The 13,789-nt window shown below is 43.3% G+C and overlaps 1 protein-coding gene across 36 annotated transcripts in view; it reads left to right on the forward strand.

The window, feature by feature from the left end:
* Positions 1 to 9,214, forward strand: part of ZNF875 (zinc finger protein 875) — a 406,705-nt gene extending 397,491 nt beyond the window's left edge. For 19 of the 36 annotated variants that reach the window (XM_077982452.1, XM_077982458.1, XM_077982453.1 and 16 more), the window contains one exon: positions 6,879 to 9,214. In XM_077982452.1, coding sequence (XP_077838578.1) covers positions 6,879 to 8,545 — 1,667 coding nt within the window. In that variant the 3' untranslated portion in view covers positions 8,546 to 9,214. The remainder of the gene's footprint in view (positions 1 to 6,878) is intronic. The other 17 variants (XM_077982471.1, XM_077982466.1, XM_077982447.1 and 14 more) reach the window with 1 other exon arrangement.
* The last annotated feature ends 4,575 nt before the right edge of the window (positions 9,215 to 13,789 follow it).

Below are 13,789 nucleotides of genomic sequence, written 5' to 3' on the forward strand. Positions count from 1 at the left end.
TTAACACGGTGAAACTCCGTCTCTACTAAAAAATACAAAAAAAAAAAAAACTAGCCGGGCGAGGTGGCGGGCGCCTGTAGTCCCAGCTACTCGGGAGGCTGAGGCAGGAGAATGGCGTGAACCCGGGAGGCGGAGCTTGCAGTGAGCTGAGATCCGGCCACTGCACTCCAGCCTGGGTGACAGAGCGAGACTCGGTCTCAAAAAAAAAAAAAAAGAAAAGAAAAGAAAAGTACCTGTTCATGTCCTTTGCTCACTTTTTAATGGGGTTATTTGGGTTTTTGTTGTTGATTTGCTTAAGTTCCTTACGATTCTGGATATTAGTCCTTTATAAGGTGCATAGTTCGCAAATGTTTTCTCCCATTCTGTAGGTTGTCTTTTTACTCTGTTGATTGTTTCTTTTGCAGTGCAGAAAGAAGCTCTTTTGCTTAATTAAATCATATTTGTCAATTTTTGGTTTTTGCTGCAATCACTTCTGAGGACTTAGTCATAAGTTCTTTGCCTCGGTCAGTGTCCAGAGAAGTTTTTCCTAGGTTTTCCTTTAGGAATTTTATAGTTTGAGGTCTTACATTTAAGTCTTTCATCCATCTTGAGTTGATTTGTGTATATGAGAGGGAAGGGTCCAGTTTCATTCTCTTGCATGTGGTTGGCCTGTTTTTCCAGCACCATTTATTGAATAGGGTGCCCTTTCCCCATTGTTTATTTCTGTCAACTTTCTTATAGATCAGTTGGTAGTAGGTGTGTGGTTTTACTTCTGGGTTCTGTATTCTGTTCCATAGATCTATATATCTGTTTTTGTACTTATGCCATGCTGTTTCAGTTAATATAGCCTTTTAGTATAGTTTGAAGTCAGGTAATATGATATTTCCAGCTTTGTTTTTTTTGCTTAGGATTGCTTTGGCTAGTTAGGTTTGTTGGTCCCATATTAATTTTAGAATTGTTTTTTTCTAATTCTATTAGAATTAGAATGTTAGAATGACAAATGATGTTGGCAATTTGATAGGAATTGCATTGAATCTTAGATTGCTTTGGGCAGTATGATCATTTTAACTATATTGATTCTTACAATCTGTGAGCGTGGAATGTTTTTCCCTTTGTGTCATCTGTGATTTCTTTCATCAGTGTTTTGTAGTTCTCCTTGCAGAGACCTTTCACCTCCTTGGTTTGATGTATTCTTAGGTATTTTGTGTGTGTTTGCATTCATGTGGTTATTGTAAATGGGATCTTGTTCTTTATTTGGCTCTAAGCTTGAATGTTACTGGTGTATAGAAATGCTGTTGATCTTTATACATTGATTTTGTATCCTGGAACTTTACTGAATTTTTTTAAAATCAGGTTTAGGAGTCTTTTGGAGGGATCTTTAGAGTTTTCTAGGTATAGAATTATTTTCTAGGTATAGGATTTTCTAGGTATCGGATTCTTGGAGAACAGAGATAATCTGACTCCCTCTTTTCCTATTTGGATGCCTTTTCTCTCTCTTGCATGATTGCTCTCTCTAGGACTTCCAGTACTAAGTTGAATACGAGTGGTGACAGCAGACATCCTTGTCTTGTTCCAATTCTTAAGGGGAATGGTTTCAGCTTTTGCCCATTTGGTACGAAGTTGGCTGTAGGTTTGTCACAGATAACTCCTTTTACTTTGAGGTATGTTCCTTTGATACCTAGTTTGTTGAAGATTTTTATCATGAAGGGATATTGGATTTTATCAGATGCTTTTCTTATATCTGTTAAGATGATCATATGGTTTTTAATTCTGTTTATGTGATGAATCACATTTATTGAACACTGACATTTTAGAATACAATTCCTCAGTTGTCAGTTTTGTTTTTTTTTTGGAGATGGAGTCTCACTCTGTTGCCTAGGCTGGAGTGCAGTGGTGCTATCTCGGCTCACAGCAACCTCCACCTCCTGGGTTCAAGCAGTTCTCTGCCTCAGCCTCCCGAGAAGCTGGGACTACAGGTGTGTGCCACCACACCCAGCTAAGTTTTGTATTTTTAGTAGAGACAGGGTTTCACCATCTTGACCAGACTTGTCTTGAACTCCTGACCTCAGGTGATCCACCTGCCTTGGCCTCCCAAAGCACTGGGATTACAGGCATGAGCCACTGCACCCAGCCAGTTCTCACTTTTTATTATTATTATTATTGTTTTTTGAGACAGAGTCTCACACTATCTCCCAGGCTAGAGTGCAGTGGTATGATCTCTGCTCGCTGCAAGCTCCATCTCCCAGGTTCATGCCATTCTCCTGCCTCAGCGTCTCCAGCAGCTGGGACTACAGGTGTACACCACCCATGCCAGGCTGGAGTACAGTGGCGCAACCTCCACCTCCCGGGTTCAAGTGATTCCCCTGGCCCAGCCTCCTGAGTAGCTGGGACTACAGGTGCACACCACCACACCTGGCTAATTTTTTGTGTTTTAGTAGAGGCAGGGTTTCACCATGTTGGCCAGGATGGTCTCGATCTCCTGACCTTGTGATCCACCCGCCTCGGCCTCCCAGAGTGCTGGGATTACAGGTGTGAGCCACTGTGCCAGGCCGAAATATATAGTCTTTTATACTTGGATTCTTTTGTTTAGCATAATGTTTTTGATGTTCATTCAAGTTGCAGCATGTATCAGTAATGCATTTTTTATTGCTATATAGTATTCCTTTGTATGGATATACCACATTTTGTTTTTCTGTTTACCCATTGATGGACATGTGAATGTGTCCACTTTTTGTCTATTGTGAATAGTGTTGCTATGAACACTCATATACCAGTCTTAGTGTGCACATACGTTTTCATTTCTCTTGGGTAGATAATTGGGAGTATAATTGCTGGGTTGTATGGTATGTTTATGTTTAACCTTTTTAAAAATTGGGGCTGGGTGCGGTGGCTCATGCCTGTAATCCCAGCACTTTGGGAGGCTGAGGCAGGTAGATCACCTGAGGTCAGGGGTTTGAGACCAGCCTGACCAACATGGTGAAACCCCATCTCTACTAAAAATACAAAAATTACCTGAGCGTGTTGGCAGGTGCCTGTAATCCTAGCTACTTGGGAGGCTGAGGCAGGAGAATCGCCTGAACCTGAGAGGCGGAGGTTGCAGTGAGCTAAGATCGTGCCACTGCATTCCAGCCTGGGTGACAGAGTGAGACTCCATCTCAAAAAAAAAAAAAAATTGGAAAAATGTTTTCCAAAGTGCCTGTACCATTTTACATTTCTATTACCAATATATTAGGGTTTTAGTTTTTCCACATTCTTGTCAGCACTTGGTATTGTCACTGATTTTGATTATAGACATGCTAGCGGTGTGTCGTGGTATTTCATTGTGCATTTAATGCATTTCCCAAATAGCTGATGATGTTGATCTTTTCATTTTTGTTTTTTTTTTTTAGGCCTAATTTTTGTCTTTTGTATTTTTAGTAGAGACAAGGTTTCACCATGCTGGCCAGGCTGGTCGAGAACTCCTGACCTCAGGTGATCTACCCATCTTGGCCTTCCAAAGTGCTGGGATTATAGGTGTGAGCCACCATGCCTGGCCCTTTTCATTGTTTATTAACCATTTGCATATCTTTTTTAGTAAAATGCCTATTCAATTCTTTTCTTCATTTTAAAATTAGATTGTGTTCTTATTGAATTGTAAGAATTTTTAGTATATTCTAGACACAAGTCCTATATCAATGTAGGATTTTCAGGTATTTCTCCCTGTCTGTGGCTTATCTTTTCATTTTCTCATTTTCATTTCAGGTACAAAAGTTTTAAATGCTGATGAAGCTTAACTTACCAATTTTTAAAATAGGTTGTGCTTTTGGTATTGTAACTAAGAACTTTATTCTTAACTCAAGGTTATGAAGATTTTCTTCATTGGTTTCTTCTAGAAGTTTTATAGTTTTAGCTCTTACATTTAGGGCTACAATCCATTTTAGTTAATTTTTGTGTATCAATTGAGGTGAAAGTCTAAATTCATTTTCTTGCATGTGAATATTCAGTTGTCCTCACAATCTCATATAAAGAGTATCCTTGGCCGGGCGCGGTGGCTCAAGCCTGTAATCCCAGCACTTTGGGAGGCCGAGATGGGCGGATCACGAGGTCAGGAGATCGAGACCATCCTGGCTAACATGGTGAAACCCCGTCTCTACTAAAAAAAAATACAAAAAACTAGCCGGGCGAGGTGGCGGGCGCCTGTAGTCCCAGCTGCTCCGGAGGCTGAGGCAGGAGAATGGCGTAAACCCAGGAGGCGGAGCTTGCAGTGAGCTGAGATTGGGCCACTGCACTCCAGCCTGGGCGACAGAGCGAGACTCCGTCCCAAAAAAACAAAACAAAACAAAACAAAACAAAAAAAGAGTATCCTTTCCTCCATTGAATTACCTTGGCACCTTTATCAAAAATCAGCTGACTGTGAATCTAAGTGTTCATTTCTAGTCTCCCAATTTTGTTCCATGATCTCCATCTTCCTCCTATGACAGTAGCACACTATCTTCATTACTATAGCTTTATATTAAGTCTTGAAGTTAGAAGTGTACACTCCCCAATTTTATTTTCTTTTTCAAAAGTTGTTTTGTCTATTTTATGTCCTTTGAATTTCAATGTAAGTTTTAGGATCAGATTGTCAATTTCCAAAAGGGAAAAAAACCAAAAGCCTGCTGTGGTTCTGATATGATGATTATGTTGAATCTGCAGATAAATTTTGGGGAGAATCACCATCTTAATAATAGTGAACCTTCCAGTCTATGACTGTCTCCCTATTTATTTGGAGCTTTAATTTCACTCAACAATGTTAATTTTCTTTTTTAAAATCTTTCTTCTTTTCCTCCTTTCCTTTCCTTTCCTTTTCTCTTTCTCGTTCTCTTCTCTTTCTTTCATCCCACTGTGTTGCCCAAGCCAGCCTCAAACTTCTGGTCTCAAGAATCCTCCTGCCTCAGCCTCCCTAAGTGTTGGGATTACAGGCACGAGCCACTGTACCCAGCCTTAATTTTCAGTTTACAAACTTTGTGCTGCTTTGTCACATTTATTCCTTAGCATTTTATTTTTATGGTATTGTGAATAGTATTGTTTTCTCAGTTTCATTTTTAGAATAGTCATTGCTAGTATATAGAAATATAATTGTTTTTTATATATTTATCTTATATGACCTAAGTACAATTATGACTTCTAGTTGCTTTTTTGAAATTTTGGCCGGGCGCGGTGGCTCAAGCCTGTAATCCCAGCACTTTGGGAGGCCGAGGCGGGCGGATCACGAGGTCAGGAGATCGAGACCATCCTGGCTAACACAATGAAACCCCGTCTCCACTAAAAAAATACAAAAAAAATAGCCAGGCGTGGTGGCAGCGCCTGTAGTCCCAGCTACTCGGGAGGCTGAGGCAGGAGAATGGCGGGAACCCGGGAGGCGGAGCTTGCAGTGAGCCGAGATCGCGCCACTGCACTCCAGCCTGGGCGACAGAGCGAGACTCCGCCTCAAAAAGAAAAAAAAAAAAAAAAGAAATTTTATACATTCAAAATTATATAATCTGTGAACAAAAGATTTTTTTTTTTACGTCTTCCTTTCCAATTAAGATGGCTTTCATTTGTTTTCTCCTCATTTTGTTTGTCCCCTCCTTTTTTTTTTTTTTTTTTTTTTTTGAGACAGAGTCTTGCTCTGTTGCCAGGCTGGAGTGCAGTGGTGCAATTTCGGCTCACTGCAATGTCCGCTTCCCGGGTTCAAGCTATTCTTCTGCCTCAGCCTCCCAAGTAGCTGAGACTACAGGTGCATGCCACCATGGCCAGCTAATTTTTGTATTTTTAGTAGAGACAGGGTTTTACCATATTGGTCAGGATGGCCTTGATCTCTTGACCTCATGATCTGCCTGCCTCGGCCTCCCAAAGTGCTGGGACTACAGGCGTCATACTTTAAGTTTTTGAGAACACGTGCAATATTTGTCACTTCTTCTTTCTTATTCTCCTCCTTTTCCTTCTCCTCCTTCTTCTTCCTTCCTTCCTCTCTCTCTTTTCTCTGTCTCCGTCTTTTGAATTCAACCCCTTAAAAAGGTAAAAACCATTTTTAGCTGGCAGGCCATACAGAAACAGGATTCAGGTTGGATTTGCCCTGTCAGGTGAGTTTACCAACTCCTGCAATAGAAAATGTAATGTAAGCTGGGCATGATGGCTCACGCCTGTAATCCCTGCACTCTGGGAGGCCAAGGCGGGGGGATCATGAGGTCAGGAGATTGAGACCATCCTGGCTAACATGGTGAAACCCCGTCTCTACTAAAAATAAAAAAAATTAAAAAATTAGCCGGGCGTCGTGGTGGGCACCTATAGTCCAAGCTCCTTGGGAGGCTGAGGCAGGAGAATGGCATGAACCCGGGAGGCGGAGCTTGCCGTGAGCCGAGATCGCGCCACTGCACTCCAGCCTGGGCGACAGAGCGAGACTCTATCTTAAAAAAAAAAGAAAGAAAGAAAAAAGAAAATGTAATGCATAGGGCTGGGCACAGTAGCTTACGCTTATAATCCCAGCACTTTGGGAGCCTCAGGCTGACCTGAGGTTAGGAGTTCAAGACCAGCCTGGCAAACATGGGGAAACTCTGTCTCTACTAAAAATACAAAAATTAGCTGAGCGTGGTCTCGGGCACCTGTAATCCCAGCTACTCAGGAGGCTAAGGCAGGAGAATCGCTTGAACTCAGGAGGCGGAGGTTGCAATGAGCTGAGATCATACCACTGCACTCTGGCTTGGGTGAAGGAACGACTCTGTTTAAAAAATAAAAAAAAGAAAGTGTAATGCATGATGTGAAATGAAAAATAGATCCTGGGAAGTTTGTCTAGCTGGGAGATAGCTTGTGATGTAAATATATTATGAATGACCAATGGGCAAGGCAAAATTGCCTACACAGCCCTGCCTATGACCCTTCTGAAAATGTTCTTTCTTCAGCAGAATCAAAGCCAGAAATTCGACTTTGCCCCTCCTGCCCTCTGATATTCTCCAATCAGCAAGCTCTCAGCCAACATGTGTGGCTGAGTCATCTCTCTCAGCTGTTTTCAAGTTTATGGGCAGGAAATCCTCTCCAGCTGGGTAAACACTATCTGGAAGATCAGAAAGAACAGCAAGATCCATTCTGCTTGAGTGGCAAAACGGAATGGATTCAAGAGGGAGAAGACTCCAGACTCCTGTTTGGGAGAGTAAGCAAAAGTGGCACTTCAAAGGCACTCTCCAGCCCACGTGAAGAACAGCCAGCACGGTCCGAGAAAGACAACACAGTGGTGGATATAGGACCCAGCCCTGAAAGGAAGGCAGACCTTGAGGAAACAGACAAAGTATTGCATGGTTTAGAAATCTCAGGATTTGGAGAAATCAAATATGAAGAGTTTGGGCCAGGCTTTATCAAGGAGTCAAACCTCCTTAGCCTCCAGAAGACACAAACTGGGGAGACAGCTTACATGTACACTGAGTGGGGAGACAGCTTTGGCAGTATGTCAATCCTTATCAAAAACCCAAGGACGCACTCTGGGGGAAAGCCTTATGTGTGCAGGGAATGTGGGCGAGGCTTTACCTGGAAGTCAAACCTGATCACACATCAGAGGACACACTCAGGGGAGAAACCTTATGTGTGCAAGGATTGTGGACGAGGCTTTACTTGGAAGTCGAACCTCTTTACACATCAGCGGACACACTCAGGGCTCAAGCCTTATGTGTGCAAAGAATGTGGGCAGAGCTTTAGCCTGAAGTCAAACCTCATCACCCACCAGAGGGCGCACACTGGGGAAAAGCCTTATGTTTGCAGGGAATGTGGGCGTGGCTTTCGCCAGCATTCACACCTGGTCAGACACAAGAGGACGCATTCAGGAGAGAAGCCTTACATTTGCAGGGAGTGTGAGCAAGGCTTTAGCCAGAAGTCACACCTCATCAGACACTTAAGGACACACACAGGAGAGAAGCCTTATGTATGCACAGAATGTGGGCGTCACTTTAGCTGGAAATCAAACCTCAAAACACACCAGAGGACACACTCAGGGGTTAAACCTTATGCCTGCCTGGAGTGTGGGCAATGCTTTAGCCTGAAGTCAAACCTTAACAAACACCAGAGGTCACACACAGGGGAGAAGCCGTTTGTATGTACAGAGTGTGGGCGAGGCTTTACCCGGAAATCAACCCTCATCACACACCAGAGGACACACTCAGGGGAGAAGCCATTTGTATGCAGGGAGTGTGGACGAGGCTTTAATGATAAGTCCACCCTCGTCTCACACCAGAGGACACATTCAGGGGAAAAGCCTTTTATGTGCAGAGAGTGTGGCAGAAGGTTTCGGCAGAAGCCTAACCTGTTTAGGCACAAGAGGGCACACTCAGGTGCCTTTGTGTGTAGGGAGTGTGGGCAAGGCTTTTGTGCTAAGTTAACTCTCATTAAACACCAGAGGGCACACTCAGGGGGGAAGCCTCATGTGTGCAGGGAGTGTGGGCAAGGCTTTAACCGGCAGTCACACCTCATTAGACACCAGAGGACACATTCAGGAGAGAAGCCTTATATTTGCAGAAAGTGTGGGCGGGGCTTTAGTCGGAAGTCCAACCTTATCAGACATCAGAGGACACACTCAGGATAGAAACTTCATGTGTACAGGGAATGTGGTACAGCCTTACCCAGGAGTCATACTTCATCAGACACCAGAGGATGCACACAGCGCTGTGGCTTTGTCAGCCATTGCTAGATACCAAAGTGGAGACATTGTATGTGTGATTGTGCATGAGACTGTACTGGTAAGACTTGTATCTCCATCCACCTGAAGGAGAATTGATGGCTCATTTTCAGGAGCCCTGCCCTTCCTCACTGGGGATGGTGGATTGTGAAAGCCTGGTCAGGTAATGATAGTGGCCAGAGGCAGTCAAATGCCCAGACAGATAGGGGTAGGTACCCGGTGAAACACAACCTTAAAGCTGAAGACAGTCTCAGCTAAATCCTCATACTGAATTGAGAACCTGTCTTCCCATTTGGTGTGCTTTCATCCGATTGATCCCAACCCTTCACCTATTTTGCATATTCCTGTCCTTTTCTAATTGGTTTTTACACTGCTGTGCCCACCTTTGAGTGATGCCTTTGCATACTTGCAAACCAATCAACATGTACTCCCCTATTCTGAGCCCATAAAAGACCCAGTCTCAGCCACAGTGGGAGAGAAATCACCCTGCTGTGGGAGTTGGGGACCACTCCCTGCATCTCCTCTCCACTGAGAGCTGTTCTTTCACTCAATAAAATTCTTTTCTACCCATCCTCACCCTTCAATTGTCAGTGTATCCTCATTCTTCTTGGACTCAGGACAAGTGCTCAGAACCGCTGAACGTGGGTATAAGCTATAATAATACAGGCAGCCAAGAGGGCGGGGTACCTCCAGTGGCAGGCCCAGGGCTAAGTGAGGTCAAGGCGGGGGGTTGTCGCCCGCTGTGGAGGTCCTCGGTTGGCAATATGGCTAAGAAAAATCCTGTGTCAGTAACTTTGATGGAGAGAGTACTTTTAAATAGGTTGAAATGAGGAAATGAATACTATTCCAGTATCATTTTGCAGGTACACTTGAACATTCCTTCCACTGTATACTGGATGTTACAGAAGCTATTGCCGGTATGAAGGAGGACCAGAGAGACCACAGGGTGAGACAAGATGATTTATTGAGTGCACTCAGACCCAGGGGATTAACATCCAAAAATTGGGCCCAGAACAAAGACAGCATTTGACTTTTATACACACTTCTAAAAGTGGGTGGGCTAACTTGAAACAAGCTTACAGTGGTGCAAAATGTAGTGGTGCAAAAGCCAGGATACAGAGGCAGAACAAAGGCAGTTAATCAAATTGTGACAGGTGCATAACTCAGGATCACATATGACCCTTGCTTATGCAGCCCAGATGGCTGTTATCTAGGTTTGCTCAAAAGAGCCTTGCATGGGCTTATCTCATAACCTTTGCTGTGGCGCCCAGATGGCTGCAGCCCAGGCCTGCTCAGGCATGTCTTAAAACTTGCACTGTGCTGCTTAGATAAAACAGAATACTTGAAGTTACTAGTTACAGAAAACAGGAATCTATAACCTCATAAACTTGCAGAGCAAGGTACAATCACACGGAGGGAGGTGGGATTCTAAGGGGAACTTTTCTTATCCTTATGTTGAGGGAGTGCTGGGAGAGTCTACACAGCATATTCCTTCGAGCCTTTGCTTCTTTGATAATGTTATCAAGACTTTGCCTGGGTCCAGGCTTTGCCTGCTGCCGCCTTTAGGGTGAGTCAGCCTAATACAGAAAGCTTGTTTTTCTCTTTTTAAATTTTATTTTCTTCTTTGTCTCATTTCTGCCTCAAAACCACAACACTAGAGCTTGTCTTGTGATGTCTGTCTGTCCTAACTGGGAACAAGAGACTTGGAAGACACCGTGGCTGATTTACTCTGTGTTCCCCAGACCATGACCCCACAGAGTCGGCCTCGGGAGAGTTTGGGGATTAGTTAATTCATGGAGACAGGCATAGTCCATGGGTAGAAGATTGTTTTATTATATAATATCTAGGTGACTGCAAGTATCCTAGCTCTAGGTTTTAGGAAGAGGTCCATTTTTAAAAATACCTTACCTGGCCAGGCGCGGTGGCTCAAGCCTGTAATCCCAGCACTTTGGGAGGCTGAGACGGGCGGATCACGAGGTCAGGAGATCGAGACCATCCTGGCTAACACGGTGAAACCCCGTCTCTACTAAAAAATACAAAAAACTAGCCAGGCAAGGTGGCGGGCACCTGTAGTTCCAGCTACTCGGGAGGCTGAGGCAGGAGAATGGCGTGAACCCGGGAGGCGGAGCTTGCAGTGAGCTGAGATCCGGCCACTACACTCCAGCCTGGGCGACAGAGCGAGACTCCGTCTCAAAAAAAAAAAAAATACCTTACCTTTGCTTAAGTCTTCTGGGGTTTTCTCTGGTTTCTGGGTTGAATCCACATTGAAGATATTTTTATTGGCTGATGTATTTAGACTAGAAGTGTATTGTGTGTTTTCTTTATAAAAACACAATATGCAGAAATAGAAAATGAAATTACTTTCTATTCTCCTTTGAATTACCAAACAACATCCTACAGGTAATTCTTGAGTTTAAATATTTCCAACCATTGTAAAATGTACCATTCTTCTGGTTGGGAACATACATGTTTTTTAATGGCAGTGTTCAACAAATTAACTTAAAATACTAGGTTAGGTCCCAGTTTTGTTTTGTTTTGTTTTTATGGAACTAGACTGAATGATTCTGAATTTTATTCAGATAATTAAATTACCAAGAATCAGTAGGAAAATATAGAAACTATATAGTAACATGTCTTGGTTCACATACAGGTTTTTAGAATAGCTCTTTAGAACCATATTTAAAAACATAGAAAAACAAACCCATCCATATATGAGCATTTTGAAAGTGATAAAGCAGGATTTCAAATTGATGTGAAAATGGCAATCACAAGATTCAGTGTTTGTGTTGTTGGCTATCAATTTAGGGAAAAAAATGTATATCCCAAAGTCGCAGTATCCATAGGAGTTAAAGTTAGGGCATCACTGTCCAAAATGATACGAGATGTTAGGGTCTTAATTTTTGTTCAACATCTGAGTGAGTAGAGTGAGAAGATCTGGTAAAAAATTATGAAGTGTTATCCTAGGTGGAGTACTTGGCATGACCTGCTTTTCCCAGCCCTCCCCCATGGCAATTCATGGGCTGGCTTTCATACTTCTCAACAGAAAAATACTTTGAGGCCGGGTGTCATGCCTCACGCCTGTAATCCCAGCACTTTGGGAGGCCGAGGTGGGTGGATCACAAGGTCAGGAGTTCGAGGCCAGCCTGGCCAATATGGTGAAACCCCATCTCTACTAAAAATACAAAAATTAGGCCGGGCGCGGTGGCTCAAGCCTGTAATCCCAGCACTTTGGGAGGCCGAGGCGGGTGGATCACAAGGTCAGGAGATCAAGACTATCCTGGCTAACATGGTGAAACCCCGTCTCTACTAAAAATACAAAAAACTAGCCGGGCGTGGTGGCGGGTGCCTGTAGTCTCAGCTACTTGGGAGGCTGAGGCGGGAGAATGGCGTGAACCCGAGAGGCAGAGCTTGCAGTGAGCTGAGATCACGCCACTGCACTCCAGCCTGGGAGACACAGCGAGACTCCGTCTCAAAAAAAAAAAAAAAAAATACAAAAATTAGCCAGGTGTGGTGGTGGGCACCTGTAGTCCCAGCTACTCAGGAGGCTGAGGCAGGAGAATCACTTGAACCTGGGAGGCGGGGGTTGCAGTGAGCTGATATCGTACCACTGCACTCCAGCCTGGGTAACAGAGCGATACTCTATCTCAAAAAAAAAAAGAAAAAGAAAAATACTTTGAGATAAACTATTTTATAATAGTTTTAAAACTATTGAGTTTTATTTCCCTAGAGTCTTAGAATTTAATTATTCTCTTCCATAAAATCATGTCACAAAATGATTTCAAAGGTAAACATATTCTTTTAGTGTTTAACTTTTAGAAAGAATATCACAGCTTTCAACTTTTTATTTTTTTTAAAGACCAGTGTGACTGGGTGTGGTAGATCACCCCTATAATCCCAACATTTTGGGAGACTGAGGCGGGTGGATCACTTGAGGCCAGGAGTTCAAGACCAGCCTGGACAACACGGTGAAACCCCATCTCTACTAAAAATACAGAAATTAGCCAGGCCGTGATGGTGCATGGCTGTAATACCAGCTACTCAGGAGAACTGCTTGAGCCCAGGAAGCGGAGATTGCAGTGAGCTGAGATTGCCCACTGCACTCCAGCCTGGGCGACAGAGTGAGACTGTCTCAAAAATAATAATAAAGGCCAGTGTGATAGTACACAGCTTTCAATTTAATTCATACATATAACTAAGATTTTGTATTAAATTGTTAAAAACTGCTAGCAAAAAATAGAACAAATGCTACCTGAAGACTCAAATAGATTTAAAAAGATACCAACCCTGTTCCATACAAACCCTGGAATACGGTTTCCATGGAGCCACACAAAGAGAACAGGAATTCTAAGAAAGGGGTAGAAAGCTACATTCTATCCTTTGGCCCAGCCCCAGCCCCAACCCTGTTGACATTAGGCCCTCTGTTCAGAACCTCTCAGGAGAGAAAACTGAGGCAGATAACCTGAGCTGTCCACCTGGACCTGGCCTGGTACTAAAATCTGCGTGCAAACTTGGAAGTTGATTAGGAGGCAAGCATCACAAAGTATTCAGTTATGTGGTTTCTTCGGAGTCTGCTGTTTTGATGATTTTCCAGTCTGTGTCTAGAAAGCCATTCACTATTGTCTTATCTTTCCCATCTGAGATGACAGCTCTAAATGTTTAAAACAAACAGAAATCTGTCCCAGAGTAACCACTGTCCATCCTACCATTCTCACGGTAAGTAGTAGACTACACTGCACAAAGAAAATTTTGAAGAACAGATGGTAAACAGTATGAGACAATATCACCTCAAATCCACAAGTCTGTTATGGTGACCATTAAAATGTTCAATTTTAAAAGAGGTCATAGTAAGTTTTTACTTATTTATTTATTTTATTTATTTTTAAATTTTTATTTATTTATTTATTTATTTTGAGACAGAGTTGCACTCTGTCACCCAGGCTGGAGTGCAGTGGTGCGATCTTGGCTCACCGCAACTTCCGCCTCCGGGATTCAACTGATTCTCCTGCCTCAGCCTCCTGAGTAGCTACAATTGCAGGTGTATACCACCATGCCCAGCTAATTTTTGTATTTTTAGTAGAGACAGGGTTTCCCCATGTTGGCCAGGGTGGTCTTGAATTCCTGACCTTAGGTGATCCACCCGCCTCGGCCTCC

This window comes from Macaca mulatta, chromosome 19 (genome assembly GCF_049350105.2).
Source record: "Macaca mulatta isolate MMU2019108-1 chromosome 19, T2T-MMU8v2.0, whole genome shotgun sequence".
In the NCBI taxonomy this organism is placed as follows: domain Eukaryota; kingdom Metazoa; phylum Chordata; class Mammalia; order Primates; family Cercopithecidae; genus Macaca; species Macaca mulatta.